At 34.4% G+C, this 15,566-nt stretch overlaps 1 protein-coding gene across 1 annotated transcript; it reads right to left on the bottom strand.

Annotated features, from left to right (window-relative positions):
• Positions 1-4,726: 4,726 nt before the first annotated feature.
• LOC107823417 (putative galacturonosyltransferase 6) lies at positions 4,727-11,277 on the bottom strand. The gene is made up of 9 exons (XM_016650057.2): positions 10,734-11,277; positions 10,600-10,634; positions 9,589-9,630; positions 9,350-9,488; positions 9,173-9,246; positions 7,952-8,184; positions 6,980-7,337; positions 5,799-6,314; positions 4,727-5,352 (listed from the first exon to the last, which is right to left on the bottom strand). The coding sequence occupies exons 1-9, from the start codon at positions 10,849-10,851 to the stop codon at positions 5,077-5,079; spliced, it is 1,791 nt and encodes a 596-aa protein (XP_016505543.2). The 5' UTR covers positions 10,852-11,277; the 3' UTR covers positions 4,727-5,076.
• Positions 11,278-15,566: the final 4,289 nt, after the last annotated feature.

Genomic DNA, 15,566 nt, shown 5'->3' with positions numbered 1-15,566 from the left:
AAAAAAGAAAATTTAACACCAGCCATTATCTCGCTCCTCTCTATCCCATATGATTCTTCTTACCCCCATATCCCTAAAAAAAATGCCATTGAAATTGAGATTGTCATGTTCCAGGAAATCAGTGCAATCAGTCAAATATTGCGCGTAATAATTTGAGACAATTGTCACCCACTTTCAAGGCGGTCATCACACTATCTCACAGCTATTGAGAGGTATCAGAATGACAAGAAGCATTACCAATTATTATAAGAAATCAACAAAAAATGGGCATTTCAGCCTCCATCCACCCCACACACAAAAAAAAGGAGAAAAAGAAAGGTAAAAGAGCGAGTGAACATAAAGTTACTATAGTGTTTTAACCAGAACTCAAATGAAATATCAAATTTACAATCACAAATGTTATGTTATAGCAATAAAGTACCAACTGAATCAAATGGCAGGAGGGAACATCTACGATACAGTTATCTAGCATGTAACTATATTTCACGAAATAACATTCTAAGACATTCTATCAATTGAGGGGGAAGTGCATAAATAGCCGATTTGAGGATCGCTATTTAAGGTATAGCTGTAGTTTATAAATATTTGCAAGTTTAACCATTCATAATCAATTTAGATTTACGGGTCTAACGTTCGAAAAGTTCCAAACTTGACAGTCTAAAGTTGAGTTTGTCAAAGCCTAACTTTTATTTTGTTAATGCATTAAACTTAAGCCACTTTTAAATTGGATTTAATTTACATATAGGGTGTACGTTATTATATTAATGACGTGAACAAATTATAAAATCCCCATATGAAGTAATAGGATGTTTCAATTTGTATTCATATTGAATATTACGGTTCATGACAATATTGGGTATATATGCCATATTTGGTAAATAAGGTTTATTACATTGATCTTCGAATGTGATGATTTTTCTCAATTTCAAAAAAAAAAAAAAAAAAAAAAAAAAAAAAGTTGCATCGTTTTGTTACTTCATTTTTTCACTATCTACACAATGATTTGTTGCACAAAATTGCACGCACACATTTGTTTAGGATTAAAGCTTCACTTTTATTTACTTCTTATTTTTTAGGCGATTTACTTTCTTTTTTAACGTGTCAAGAAGAATTTTTTTATTTTATTTTAAAATTCGTACTTTATACCTGACACTTTCCTAACATGTTTAAGATCACAAGATATAGAAGATATTTTGGGTTTTAAAGTCTTTTTGATATTCTTAAACTCATAAAATAAAACATATAAAGTATGCAAATAACATAGTAAAGCACGAATGTAACTATAGGCCGCGGATTCGAATTTGAAGAATATGTACGCTCTGATAGCGAGTCTAAAATCTCACATTGTAGGTTTTCTACGACACAATTAAACCGAAATATCAGTCATGGGTTTCAGTTACCCTATAGTTAGAAAACCAAAAAAGGCCTAGATATATTCATTCAACCATTATATCAAAAAACAAAAAGAGAAGTGTTTTGTTTTAACACGTTTCGTAAAACATGCATATCCCAATTTCTTGTTGAATGACAATTGTATTATATGCATGCTAATCTCCTGCATCATTTTTTTTTTCCACTTCAATTAATTAAACCTCAAAAAGAAAAAGTAGATCACAAGATTAATTACTTGGTCAAATTATCTTTAATTTGATCTGCATTTAATGTGGAGTCATCTCTTCTACTTAATTAAGATCTTACCTCATATATATATATAGTGCATCTAACACTAGTATGGATTATATATTATAAGAATATTTTTATTGGAATTAAGTGGATGATTTAATGAAAGTTACAAGGCTGAATGGTAAAAAAAAAGCAGACAAAAAGTGAATTAATTATAGATGCCTCCATATTAATTGTTCTTTTCCACATTTCAACTATTTAATCCTCCTTCTTCCCTTGACAAAGCACAATATTTCTGCATCTCTCCTTTTCTTTTCTTCATAGTAAGTAAGTAGATCACCCCTCCCCTCCTCTCTCTCTCTATATATATTCTCTATCATTTTTCTAAGCTATGCTTGTTAGATGGTGTTTAATTTATGTATGTACATATGTTTCTTATAATCGTGGTGTACTCGGGGCTAGTTTACGCGCACCTCGACTAATCCACAGGATATGTGCTACTTCCCACTAGCACATGCACCAGTTCTGTCCATTAAACCTTGGATAGATAAAACTTACTTGGTGGGCATTTGGACATAAAAATTGTGAAATTCCGGAAAAAAAGTAAAAATATTTTTTAACTGAAAATGGTATTTGAAAATTAGAATTGTGTTGGAAAGTTGGAGATGTTTTTTAATTTTTTGTGAGTGATTTGAAGTAAATTTTGAAACTTTTTTTGGAATTTTTCAAATTTGCGAAAAATCCGAAATTCAACTTCAAGTGCAATTTGAATCATGGCCAACCATTAATTCCGAAAATAAAGTAAAAGAAAATCGGAAAAAGTGATTTTTTTTCTATTGCCAAACAGGCCCTTAGTGTTTTTGCATCCGCTGAAATTTAAACCTGAGTATCCGCCTTTTTTCTAGGTTAATCAATCAACTCTAATGGCTTCCGAAAGATCTCCATTTGCAAAACCATCAAAGAAATCAAGGTCATGTAACTTAAAACTCAGTGATACTAAGGACAAAGAAGTAGTGGAGAAGGTTGCCAAAGTACCAAAAAGAAATGGAAATATCATGAGGCCAAATGAAGCTCTAGCATCAGCAGTTGAGAATCCAGCTTTGCTGCGTGCCCTTGACCATATAAGATCTGCTCCTGGTGCGGGTAAATTTTTACCGTCTTCAATTCATTATAAATTTTCTCTTTTTTTTCTAAATTTTGTGTTATATATATGTTACCATCACAGTTGATAGTGGCGGATCCAAAAATTTAAAAGTATTAATAATATAAGATTGCTACACACGTTGAATTCAAATTACTTAAGAATTAAAGTAACTTTTATGCAACCTTTTTCGTTACACTAGAAGCTTTTATCACGTGAAAGAGATTTAACAATTTATATATACATACCAAAATTTTGTTTTTACCCTATTTGTGTGCGGAGCATAATTTTTCGACTAAGAGAATTCAATTGGACCTCATTCCGACCATGTAGCTCGCACCTCATAACGTGACTATACATCTCACATTATGTATGATCATTCCTTCTGTACAAGTTATGGATTCATTCGAGCCTACTAATAGTCTGTTTGGCCAAGCTTCTCTAAAGCCAAATTATTTTTATTTTTTTTTCAAAGTTGAAGTTTGGCCAAGTTTTTAGAAGGAAAAAAGTATTTTTAAGTAGAAGAAAAAAAAAATAGAATCCCTCCAAAAGTACTTGTTTGAAAAGCACTTTTGAGAAAAATATACTTAGAAACAATTTTTAAAAGTTTGGTCAAACACTAATTGCTGCTCAGAAGTGCTTTTCAAATTAATTAATTTGCCAAACACAAATTGTTTCTCACCAAGAGTATTTTTGAGAAAAACACTTTTGAGGAAAAATACTTCTCAAAATAAGCTAATTGTTGCAACTTGACCAAACAGGCTATAACTTTGTCTCAGATCTTGTATATATGTTAAAAGATCTGCTCCCCGGTAAATCAAATGAGCTATGGTATAATTTCACACTCGGAACCTATAATGTTCAAATCTTAGATCTACCTTTGAGTAAAATGATTGTTCAATCTTCTTGCAGTAAGACCAAAAAAGATCAAGGCAAAAGGCAAATCAGAAGTGGTTCCTCCAAATAGTATGGGGATCAAGAAAGGAGCAACCTGCAGTACTGTTTCAACTTCTGTTTCAAAGAGTAGCAAAGGAATTGTAACAAACACAACGACAGAGGATTATGGGATAATACCAACAATCAAATCCTTTGTAATTCACTGTACACGATCAGAAAATGAGGAATCTGTTTCAGCTAGTTGGAGCACGTTTCAAGCAATTGACATGATCAAGGGAAAGGGAAAAGGCTAAAGTAGCAAATGAGCCTGCTGAATTATTGAGGAAACGATCTTTTAAATTGAATATAGACTATATTATATAGTCTATATATGCCAATAGTTAGAGACCTTTTCTTTATCCTTTTTTTTTTTGTGGGGGGGGGGGGGAGGGGGGTTAAAGTTTAGAGGAGGGGAAGGGGTGTAGTTAGTCAGTCTTATTTTTAGTTTCTTCCATTTCAAATGTTTAGAAGTGCAGTGTATCTTAGTTTAATTGTAACTTAATTATCTTGGTATTTAAATCGTGTTATTAAAGTAATAACATAGATTTATCCATTAATCATATTCACTAATGATGATTAGAACTTGAATCATTGAATGTACAACGTGAAGATTACGAGTTTACCCTATCGTCGTTTTCAGTCTGAAGAGCTAATTTCAAGAACATTCTCATGTATCCCTCAGTATTTCTTTGCCATATTCAAAGTATTTGATTTGCATTTTAGACTCAGAAAATTTAATGGCTTGGCTTAAATTTCATTTCTGAGATACTTTTACATGCATAGGAGCTGCAACTTATACCATTGAGGGGTGTTGTGTGATGGTAAAGGTTGCCTCCACTATTAATCATCGTTTCGGGTTTGAACCTCGGGAATGAAATCCTTGGTAGGGAGCGCTAAGAACCCCATATGCGCTTTCTACTATGTGAATCTGAATTAGTCGTGTCAGTGTGTTCACAAACATGATGGTTAAACCAAAAATATGCATCTTATAAGTTCTTTCCAAAGCTATCCCACTCTCCAACAATATGTCAAAAGTGAGGACAATGTCCCAAAGAAACATATTTCTTATCTGACCTGCAACTGGTAAGTCAAGAAAAACACTTTTACCATTCTACAAGATCAATATACAGGCAAGTCCAAGCATTACAAGAATCTCAGGGACACGCCAATATCAGGTCCCAAGTTATTGTTAGTATGGGATAAATTTCTATGAGCGTTTATAGCAGGAAAGATAGTGGGGCGTAAAAGTTGGACTTTACAAGGAAAAAATTGTGGGATCAATATGTGAAAGAATAAGGTGAACGTAAGGGGTTCCTACACTACACTACGCAATTGTGGTGAAGCGGAACTCAACCTATTACTGAAGGATACAATTGCTAGTCGTGTATATTGCACTGTTGGAGATAGGGATGTTCGTACCAAACGTGTTTCTTCCAATAGGGCTTGAACTTCTGAAGTCCAATCTCTAGCCACGGTTTCATAACTCCGTCATAATGAATCACAGCTGCCTGCTCGATCTCGTTAAGTCTGACACCAGATTCGTACCCCAATCCCAAGACATGCCATCTCCGATCTATAGCACGTGTATGTTTGTAAAAGGTCATCCAACCGATTGGCAAAGTACCAGCTTTCATTAATGGTCTATCACTTCCCTGCATCATGACATGCACTAAAAGTGAGGCAGTGAAGAATAGAAGGGGCAGAGTATATAACAAAACTATAAATAAAAATAGCATATATACACATAATAACAGAAGATTCCCCAAATGGGAGGTAACAGGTTTGAAACCCCCAGCATGCTTTCTCAGTCGAGATCGTTGCATGGGGCTTGCCTAATGCGGTTTACCTTTCCAGGATGGTTTGCTAGCTACTGCACTGGAGCGGGGTTTGCCTGTGTAGTGGCAGCGGGTTCCCTAGTTTACCAAAAAACAAAAGGATCTAATAATATATGAAAACCTTATGTTTTTTATCTGTAACATATATAAGGTTGGATATCCTATTTATTTCAATATATAGACCATGCTTGTAGAACTACCCGATGACTCATCAATTTCATTATCCACAAGTACTTAACAAACAACAGGATATAGATCTATACCAGATCCAAGTACTTGTGATAGAGCGCAGTTAGGTTTCGTTTCCTCCATTCCTGCAGATCAAATATATTCATCCCGAATGCCCATGTGCATGATTTCACATCAAACCTCTTTGCCACCAGGGGGTCGGTGAAATTGATGAAGATATCCATTCGGCGGAATGAAGGCTCGCCTTCCAGACAAGTCTCCACTGCACCATTCACTTTACCCTTCATGTTGATGCGCCAAAGTCCGGCTAGATCCCTTTTCACAACCACGTCATGGTCAAGGAGCACTATCTTGTTGAGAGATGGAAATATATCAGGCAGATAAAAACGCAGGTGGTTCAGCGGGGAAGTGTATCTTGGATCAAGAGACTCTTGCTTCTGCAGAATATACTTGTTTGATAACCAATCAAACTTGTCTATGCTTTGGATCTGAATTGTTGCTTTGCCAGGAGGATTCGACAAGAACCACATTGTCATGGCTGGTAGGTTAAGAGAATCCGTCACTATATGAAACACAATCTTCTCTGGAGCCTGCCACGTACATAAACATTTACCATAAATTCATGCACAACCATGATTATGTAATTTTTGTCTTCAAAATATATAGTGATTAATAAATACTCTTAACAGTTACTAATATAAAACCATTAAAGTTAAGCCCTTCCATATATGATTGCTATTTGTGTTGTCATAAATGAATAGTGGATTCGTCTGATCTGAAGCCAAAGCTTCTTACTAGTAAGCCCAGACACTAAATGAAAATTTTCCTCTAAAGACCATCTTGCAAGATGATATAATCAACAAATACCAACATCAAGCTACGTTCATCAAAAAGTCACTGCAGATTAAGTTCAATGAAAAAACAAATAAAAGTAACGGCGGAATGTGGATGAAAAATAATACTTCCTCCGTCCCAATTTATGTGGTACTCTTTCCTTTTTAGTCGTCCCAAAAAGAATGTCACATTTCCTTATTTAGAAGAAAATTAACTTTAGAATCCTACTTACCCTTACTGAATTGATTTACAGCCACACAAATATCAATGGTTTGTTTTGACCACAAGTTTCAAAAGTCTTTTTTGCTTTCTTAAACTCTGTGCCGAGTCAAACACCGCCACATAAATTGGGATGGAGGGAGCAATAGATTTAAAAAAGAAAAATGCAAGGCAAGAATAAGAAAACTACGGAGCAGCTCACCCTAGCAGTTGATACAGTTGAGTTGACGACCGCAGAACATGCCAAAACATTGTCAGAGAAAACAGCAAAGTGATAGAGATCTGGATCCTGAAATTTATGTTGGTCAGGCAATTCCTGCTCCTCAGACCGTAGGGCAAAATAATCAGTGGTCAACCGCATGGAAAGGCAATGAAGGCCTTTCGGGGTAGTTCTTCCAGCAAGATTTACAAGGAAGGAAGCTTGATTCTTTTGCGATCGAAGCTGTTCCTCAGCATTATATGTCATCGCACGAAGTTTCTTCACCATTGCTGAGCATTCAGGAAACAGTTTACTGGCTTTCAATAGGGTTGAATCCATGGCTTTCATCTTCTGTATTGCCCTAGAAAGATAACTGTTCTTAGATCATATAAACATCATACTAACTACCCTCATTCCCAAGCTAAATATTACCCTTTCCTATTTTAGGTTATACCAAGATTTTTACTTTCCTAAAGTAAAAGATCTCCGTTACTCTCTTCAATACCTTATCAAGTCTTTTACATTTAAAAAGCACCACCGGACCACTTTTACTTTACAAAGTTAGCTTGATTGTCACTTTCCCGGCATACTTCTATTTCCAAACATCCATTCACAGCTTAATAACTGTGCACTGAGTGAATAATCAAGAAAAGAATTCACTTGCTGACAGTAAGCATTTAGTTAGAAGACTGAGCGAATAACCAAAAAATATTATCCACTTGTTGACATTAAACACTTGGTTACAAGACTAAACAATTTTTTCTCCAGTATTCATGAATTAATATCAAGTAAATGTCAGTCTTGTGTAACTTAACTTTAGCATCAATCTATTCGCCAATTCCATTTAACCTTTTTTCAGATCTTTTTTCAGAACGTACTCACATATAAAAAAGGTACAAAACAAAACCAAAAGAAGCCATTATTCAAGCCAAGAAGATTTTATGATACTGCGAAGCAATTAACATATTATCTTACCTCCTTGACAAATCAGAATCTTTAGTAACTTCACCAACAGCTCGTTCCAAGTCCTTAATTCGTAGCTTTATCTCTTTCACAAAATTTGAGTTACTACCCAGTGGTACAAAATTCAAAAATGCTTTGGCCCTAATCAGCTGATCTTTAACCTCCTTTACTTTCTCATCTAATGCCCTCCGCGGATGGGACTGTATATTATGACCATGTTGAACGTCTTCTGCTCTGGGCTTTTCCTGCAATAAGACCGACTAAAATCAGGAGATCACAAAGACAGAAGGAGCTTGCAATTTACACGAACAAAATATATAAAAAATTTCTGTTGCACAGTAATACATTGAATATACATAGATAGAGGAAAGAGAGACAAGAGGAGGAGAGGGGAAACAATAATAATTTAAACCCTCAATATCATAATTAAAAATCTACTTTTTCCAAATTTATTACATGCACCAGCTGAATCTGGGAAAGACAAATAATAAATGAACCCATAAAATCCCTTATAAAATTTTAGTCAAAACTTCGTTTGATTTAGAAAAAACGAACAAAACACTTTCATCCAAACCAATAAATTGACAGCTTCCCTACTCTCATGAGCATGCAAAGTCTAAATTTGCTGATTTAGCTTAATTTAGAAAAACCAATTCTTGGTGTGCTCTAAAGCACGGGGCTTAGAATTTAACATATCAACATGATCACCACCATTAAACCAACAGCTTTAGAATTCAAACACCATCAAAAAAGGGAATCCAGCAGTCATGCATATGCAACACTAAAACTGCAAATAACACATGATATTTATATCTAATCATCACCAATTCTATTTTATCCAAACTGAAATTAAAACATCGATTAATCACAAATTCTAGACGAGCAACATCAGTTGCTTTCTTAGTTAATCTAGCATTCCACTATGCCAAAATTAGGGGTAAGCTATATGAATGATCTATAACCATTGCGCTCTACTTGTGCGAAAATCATTGCAATATTATTTACCTTGTAAGCAAACACCAGCCAACTGACTATGTGACTCTTTTAGTGAGCTAATCAAAAGATTGAAGTCTATTTATCAAACAAAATAAATAAATCAAAAGACCAAACAACAACAACATACCCAGTATTATCCCACATCGTGAAATAAATCAAAAGACAGATGTAGAAAATTTCACACAAGAATCAGATCTTTAGTTGTCACATGCATTAGACTTCTATTCAGACTAATACCTTTTCTCTAGCTGTAACCAGTTTTTGCTCTGGTAGACTTGGTTGACTTTCTTTCTTCGGAGCATGTGTGGTTACTGAAATAGGGGAGGAAGGTGTTCAATTAGTTTCTGATTATAGAATAAACAGTAACGGAGACAAGGAAAAAAGAAGTAAAGTGCGTCTGAAGTATCAGATTACCGTCATTCCCCGACAAGCTGGCATTCTTAGGTTCGCCAACACTATCATTCTTATCAATAGAATCTAAACTGACTGCAGAACTTCGGTCTCCATCTCGGTAGACATCCAAGATCGGTTCTTTGATACTTTGACCTTCTTCCTAAACCAAACAGCAGAAAAAGGTTCGCAAACATAAGTAACAATCCAAGTAGACCTTTCACAGTTCTGAACTTATATAGTAGGAAGAATATTTATATCACCTGTTGAACTGCATTAAGCGCCTGAACCTCTAACCTTTGCTTCTGAAAAGGAGTATCAAAACCCAAATAGAAAAATATCAATCAGATCATACTGTATACAATATACTCCATCTGTTTCAATCAAAATCCAAATAGAAAAATCTCAATCATATCGACATTGTGTACAATCTCAATCTGTTGCAATTTACATGACACTCTCTCCATTTCCAAACATCCCAAAAATGTGTGACACGTTTCCATATTTACGGAACTTTCAAGAATCCAAATTAATTGATTGTTCAAATTTTAAACTTTGATACGATGTTTTCTATCAAACTAACATTTTAACTATTATTACACCATTTTTATTTACTACTACTAGTATTCGTAAACTATTGGTCCAGTCAAAAACTGTCGCGATTAATAGAGAGATAATTATGCTCACAAAAAACTCTGCAATCTTTGCCTTTTCAAAGGGACATGATAATGGAAAGTATCAGACCATTAACGGCCTGATCCTGATCTTTTCCAAAATAAAAATCTTGATTGCTTACTGAAAATATACATGAATAAAATCAACAACAACAACAAGAAGCAAGGTGGAGTCCCTAACAAGTTTGGGTCGGCTATATATGAATCCTCACTGTCCATGTTACTTCATATAAACTCATCTCAGCCAATATTATACAAAATAAACTAATAGTAAAAATAATAATAGCAAGTAATAAAAATTCTTAACTTTGAATAAAATGTTCAAAATCTTTTATTGCTTATTAGCATTTGCACTGTAACAACAACAACAACTACTACTACTATCCCTCACGCCCAAACAAGTTGCGTTCGACTATATGAATCCTCATTGACCACCACGTTACTCCATTTAAACTCATCTCATGCCAATATTATTCACTTTACTATAATAAAATCAAATGTTCAAATAATCAATGATGCTCTTTCTACTTCCACTCAGCAGTAAACCAAAACAAGCAATATGCACAACATAAAATCGACTAAAGAAGGAAAAAATCTTACAATAATTGATAAATCTCCAACAAACTCCTTCGACCCTGCACCCAAATATAAAAACAAAAAATAATCAACCACATCAAATAAACAAGAACAAAAGAACCCAAAAATCCAAATAACTAGTAAAATTACATAATTACCATCAGAGCCAAGATGTCTAAGCCTATGTGAAGAAAGCAATAAAATTGTAGTAGTAACAGAAACAGCAAACAAACATAGGATAATAAATATCCTCGTACATTTCCGAAAAAGCCTCATTTAAGACATATACATGAAATGAACTCAAAAAAAGCACTAGGGTTTTGGATCAAAGAATGTGAAATATAGATTCAGATCAAAAATATGAGTTCGTGATTTGATATAATAGAAAGTGACAAAAAGGAAAGCAACTAGGGTTTTTTCTGGTTTTGTCTTTTGAGTCAAATGGGATGTATATGAAGTATATAATTATTTATTTATTTATTTCGAATGAAATTAATTTTTAATTAAAGAAAAGCGATGAAAGCGGGGAGATAGATGTGGTGCCATGTTCGTGAGTACAGAGAAAGGAATGAGATTCAGGAGAAAGAAGGAAGAGAGTTAAAAAGGTTAAAAAAATTGTTTGAGTTATATATATACTTTTTGGAGTGTGCCAACCTAAAAGAACCAAAGAGAATTTATGATTTGTAGAAAAGTAGGATGTATAATTATTATTATGTACATTATTGCTAGGTTGTTGATTTTGAGGTAGGTGTAACGTGAACTTTTGAAGTGGCACATTCTCATTGGATTTTTTTTTGTTTCAATGTCTTCGACTAATTTAAATTTCGGGGATTCCTCACCAAAAAAAAAAATCTATTTTTACCCGAGACCAGATTAAGGGTAGAGATTATCATGGGTTTATTATACTTCATCAAGGGTATTTTGATATTTACAAATATAGAGTTCAGTATTTGTTGATATTGAAAAAAGAATTTTAAAAATTCAAAAAGTCTTATAAATAGAATTGTATCTAAGGTGAATATCTATATTTTAGAAAGATCTTAGAATTTGTTACTTGGTGACTAAGTCACTTGTTCCCTATAAATAGAGGTATTTTATTCCATTATAATTCATCCTAAATCAATAAGAATTCTCTCTTTCTTTCTTTGCAATATTCTTCTTTAGTGTTTCACTACGCGTTATTAGCACGAGACTCTACCGTCTCAAGAAGCTCTTTGAGAAGACTAAGCAAATATGGATATCTCACAAAGCAAACTTGGATCAAAGTTTAATTGCAAACCTATTTGCTTAATTGATTCATGTACGACACATACAATATTCAAAGAGAATAAATATTTCTCTCATTTAAGTATGTGTAAGGCAAATGTTACTACAATTTCTGGTAGTAGTAATTTAATTGAAGGTTCTGGAAGAGCTACTATAACTCTGCCTGGGGGGAACAATACTTATCATATATAATGCAATATTCTCCTCCAAGTCCACAAAAAACTTGTTGAGTTTTAAAGATATCCGCCAAAATGGATATCATATTGAGACAATAGATGAGAATAATCTTGAATATCTCATCGTTACCAAGAGTGTCTCTGGCCAGAAAAGGGTTATTGAGAAGTTTCCATCTTTATCTTGTGGATTGCATTGGACAAGAATTAGTGCAATTGAGGTTCATTCTACCGTAAACCAAAAGGTTATTGATTCCAATACTTTCGTACTTTGGCATGATCGATTGAGACATTCTGAATCAATTATGATGAGACGAATTATAGAAAACTCAAATGAGCACCCATTAAAAATTTTAAAGATTCTTTTAAATAATGAATTTTCTTGCACTTCTTGTTATCAAGGCAAGTTAATTATTAGACCATCACCAACAAAGGTTGGGATTGAGTCCCCTGCATTTTTGGAAAGTATACAAGGGGATATTTATGGACCTATTCACCCATCTAGTGGGTCGTTTAGATATTATTATGGTCTTAATAGATGCATCTTCTAGATTGTCTCGTGTGTGCCTATTGGCATCTCGCAACCTAGCGTTTGTAAAATTAATGGCACAAATAATTTGATTACGGGCACAGATTCCCGATAATCCAATTAAGTCTATTCGACTTGATAATGCTGATGAGTTTTCATCCCAAGCATTTAATGACTATTGCTTATCAATTGAGATAAAAGTGGAACATCATGTAGCCCATGTTCACACTCAAAATGGCCTTGTATAATCTTTGATTAAACGTCTGTGAAAGGCCATGTGAAAAATTTCCTAAATAAATCGGGGTTTCGTGATGCCGGGGTAGGCATAGAGGTTAATAATAGTAAAAATTCTTCGCGGCGAGTTTGCAACTCGCGGTTCGGGCTTTTTGGATTGAACAGTGCGCTGGAGAGTTGAAGAAAAATATTGGAAAAAAATAGGCATTTATGCGGCCCATTCTGCGGGCCGCAGAATGGTCGCAGAGTGAGTCAGTTTTCTGGGTCATTTTGATGTCATTTTCGCGGCCATTATACGACCGCATAACCATTTCGCAGGGCGCACTCTTGTCGCATATCCCGCTTTGGAATTTTTTTGGAGGAAAGTTTTGCAGTGCATTATGCGACCGCAGAACAGATCTGCGAGCCGCATAGTGACCGCAGACCCAGTCAATTCCTTTCCAGTTTTGGCACCCAAATTATGCAGTCGATATGCGGATCGCATAACCATTCTGCAGTCGCATATGCGACCGTATATCCTGTTCCGGGGCTTCATTTTGGGGGATTTTAAACCCGACCCTTCTTCGTTACAACATATGCCATAGACCATTTTGAGCACATTTATGATATTTTAGAGTGAGAGAGAGAGGGGGAGTTATTAGAGTGGGGGAGCAACCTTCAACCTATTATCCATTAATTCTTGCTCAATCATTGAGGATTGACAAATGAAGTTTTCACCCTAAAGGTAAGAATCTATATCCTAGCTCTCAATTTCAAAAATTTACAAAGATGGGATAATTAGAATGACAATTATTGGGTGTGGGGGATGTTGTCTTGCTTGCATGTATCTTTGAAGTATGTGGAAAGGTTGTGAGCTAAAAATGGTAGATAATGGGTAGGGAAATGATGGAATATTCCACAAAAAGGGCCTTAAAACATTAATGCGCACATAGTGTTTGATAATATGCTCAAATAAGTTAAAACCATGATCATATTCCTAATTTTGGTACAACTTATTATTTTCTAAAATATATTGAAGTTGCTAAGAATTCCGGATCATTTTAGAGTTTAAGAAGCTCAATTGAGGTATTTTAGCTAAACCTCATTCTTCTTAGAATCGAATCCCACGGTGTTCTTGTAAGTGGTGTAAGTCCTTGATCATTATTGAATTTGGCTATTCCTAATGTGATTGTGTTGAAGGATGTATGTTCAATATTTATTCTAAATGCTTCATCATGTCATCTTTCCATTTGAGGTTGTGTTCAAAACGTGGAATATGTGTTAGAAATATTAAGACTTCATACCAAGACCGAAAAAAGGTTGGTATGCCAAATTGTATGAAAAGCCTCTATGTGCCTAAGATTCCCAAATTGCTCATATATGAATTTAATGTCTTGAATGAGAAGCCTTATTATTGTTGATAATGATAATGATATTTGAATGTGGAAAAGGGGGCTGGAATTATGAAATACGGCCAAGTGCCAAGAATGACTTTGTAATCATGATCACTAGTGCCAATGAATCGAAAAGATATGAAAGAAGTATGATGTGAGATGATTGATTGAAAAAGGTAATGTCTCGGGTGAGGCAGCCTAGTTGATCTAGCCATGATCGGACGCCATGCCGCACACATGGTGGTGACTGTGCTGAAAATGATAATTGACATTGTGGTTATGGTTGATGTCTCAAATGAGACAACCTAGCCGATCGGATCGTGATCGGACTCCGTGTAAGAATACAGTGGTATTGTGAATTGTGGAATATCGGCACTAATGATCACCCAACCTAATAACATGAAAATTGACTTGAAAACTTATGTGATCCTTAACTTGATGTTTTAATATTATTTGAAGCTCTTGTTGAATTCTTGATTATTCCCCCTTGTATTATTATTCATTCTAATGAGATGACACTATCATAGGACTCATTTGTATCTTTTAGAGGCTCCGTAGACACTATGTGGGTTGTACATGGGTGCTAGAAAAGTCAAACAAGTTATGTTGTGTATTTTAAGGCTTAATAGTATAGTAACTAATGAAATGGTTTAATATTGTATGTATGAATTTCCTACTGTCTAATCAATGAAATCACGTCTATTCTTGATCATGAGTGAGTTGGGTAGAAAGTATTTATCATGTTACACCATGTGCGTCTCAAGGCGATATATAATGAATATGAGACTTGTTAATCATGATTTAAATGAGTTTAAAGTCGTAATATGACTATATATTATGTTTGGATAAAAATATAAAGTTTGAAAAAAAATCGGATTAAAGTTGCAAAAAACCCGACTAAGGATTTGCCCTGTAACAAAACTTATTGAGAAATACATTTCGTATGCTATATGAGGTCTTTTTGGAACATATTATATACCAAAGTGAAGGTCTTGTAATTTAGTTTCCAACACACTTAACCGTTCGTTCATATGACATCCGGATAAAAAGATATATGCGTCGGAAGATGGGCGAATGAGAGGGTATCAAGCTAGCACCTCTTTGACTTTTTAAAAGTTGATATATATGTCTTAACTCATCTCTCTCTTCATTTTTACATAGAACTCGACTAGAGAACACCATGAAACCTTTCATTGAGCTCTATAATAGTGCTTCAAAGAATACTAACATCCGGGTACGAAATCGAGAAGCGATTACATTAGAACGATCCCTACGACGTAAGTATCACTATATCGCCTCTCTTTTTCTTTGAAGTTTGAGTTTTGAAATGTATTTAATAGTTAATAAAATTCCTAATTTCTGTATTTAATCTTTAAAATATCAAGAAAGGTTGATAAATTTATTTTCTAATAGTTA

This window comes from Nicotiana tabacum, chromosome 18 (assembly GCF_000715075.1).
Source record: "Nicotiana tabacum cultivar K326 chromosome 18, ASM71507v2, whole genome shotgun sequence".
Lineage (NCBI taxonomy): Eukaryota > Viridiplantae > Streptophyta > Magnoliopsida > Solanales > Solanaceae > Nicotiana > Nicotiana tabacum.
This window is presented reverse-complemented; position numbering and strand designations above follow the sequence as displayed.

What these genes read in the sequence shown, in the direction of transcription:
- LOC107823417 (XM_016650057.2), bottom strand. Translation starts at nt 10,851, where the DNA reads ATGAGGCTTTTTCGGAAATGTACGAGGATATTTATTATCCTATGTTTG. An exon ending in CAGCTTGTCGGGGAATGACG is followed by an intron (nt 9,247 to 9,349) that starts GTAATCTGATAC and finishes CCCCTATTTCAG; the next exon opens with TAACCACACATGCTCCGAAG. An exon ending in TGGTTACAGCTAGAGAAAAG is followed by an intron (nt 8,185 to 9,172) that starts GTATTAGTCTGA and finishes GTCTTATTGCAG; the next exon opens with GAAAAGCCCAGAGCAGAAGA.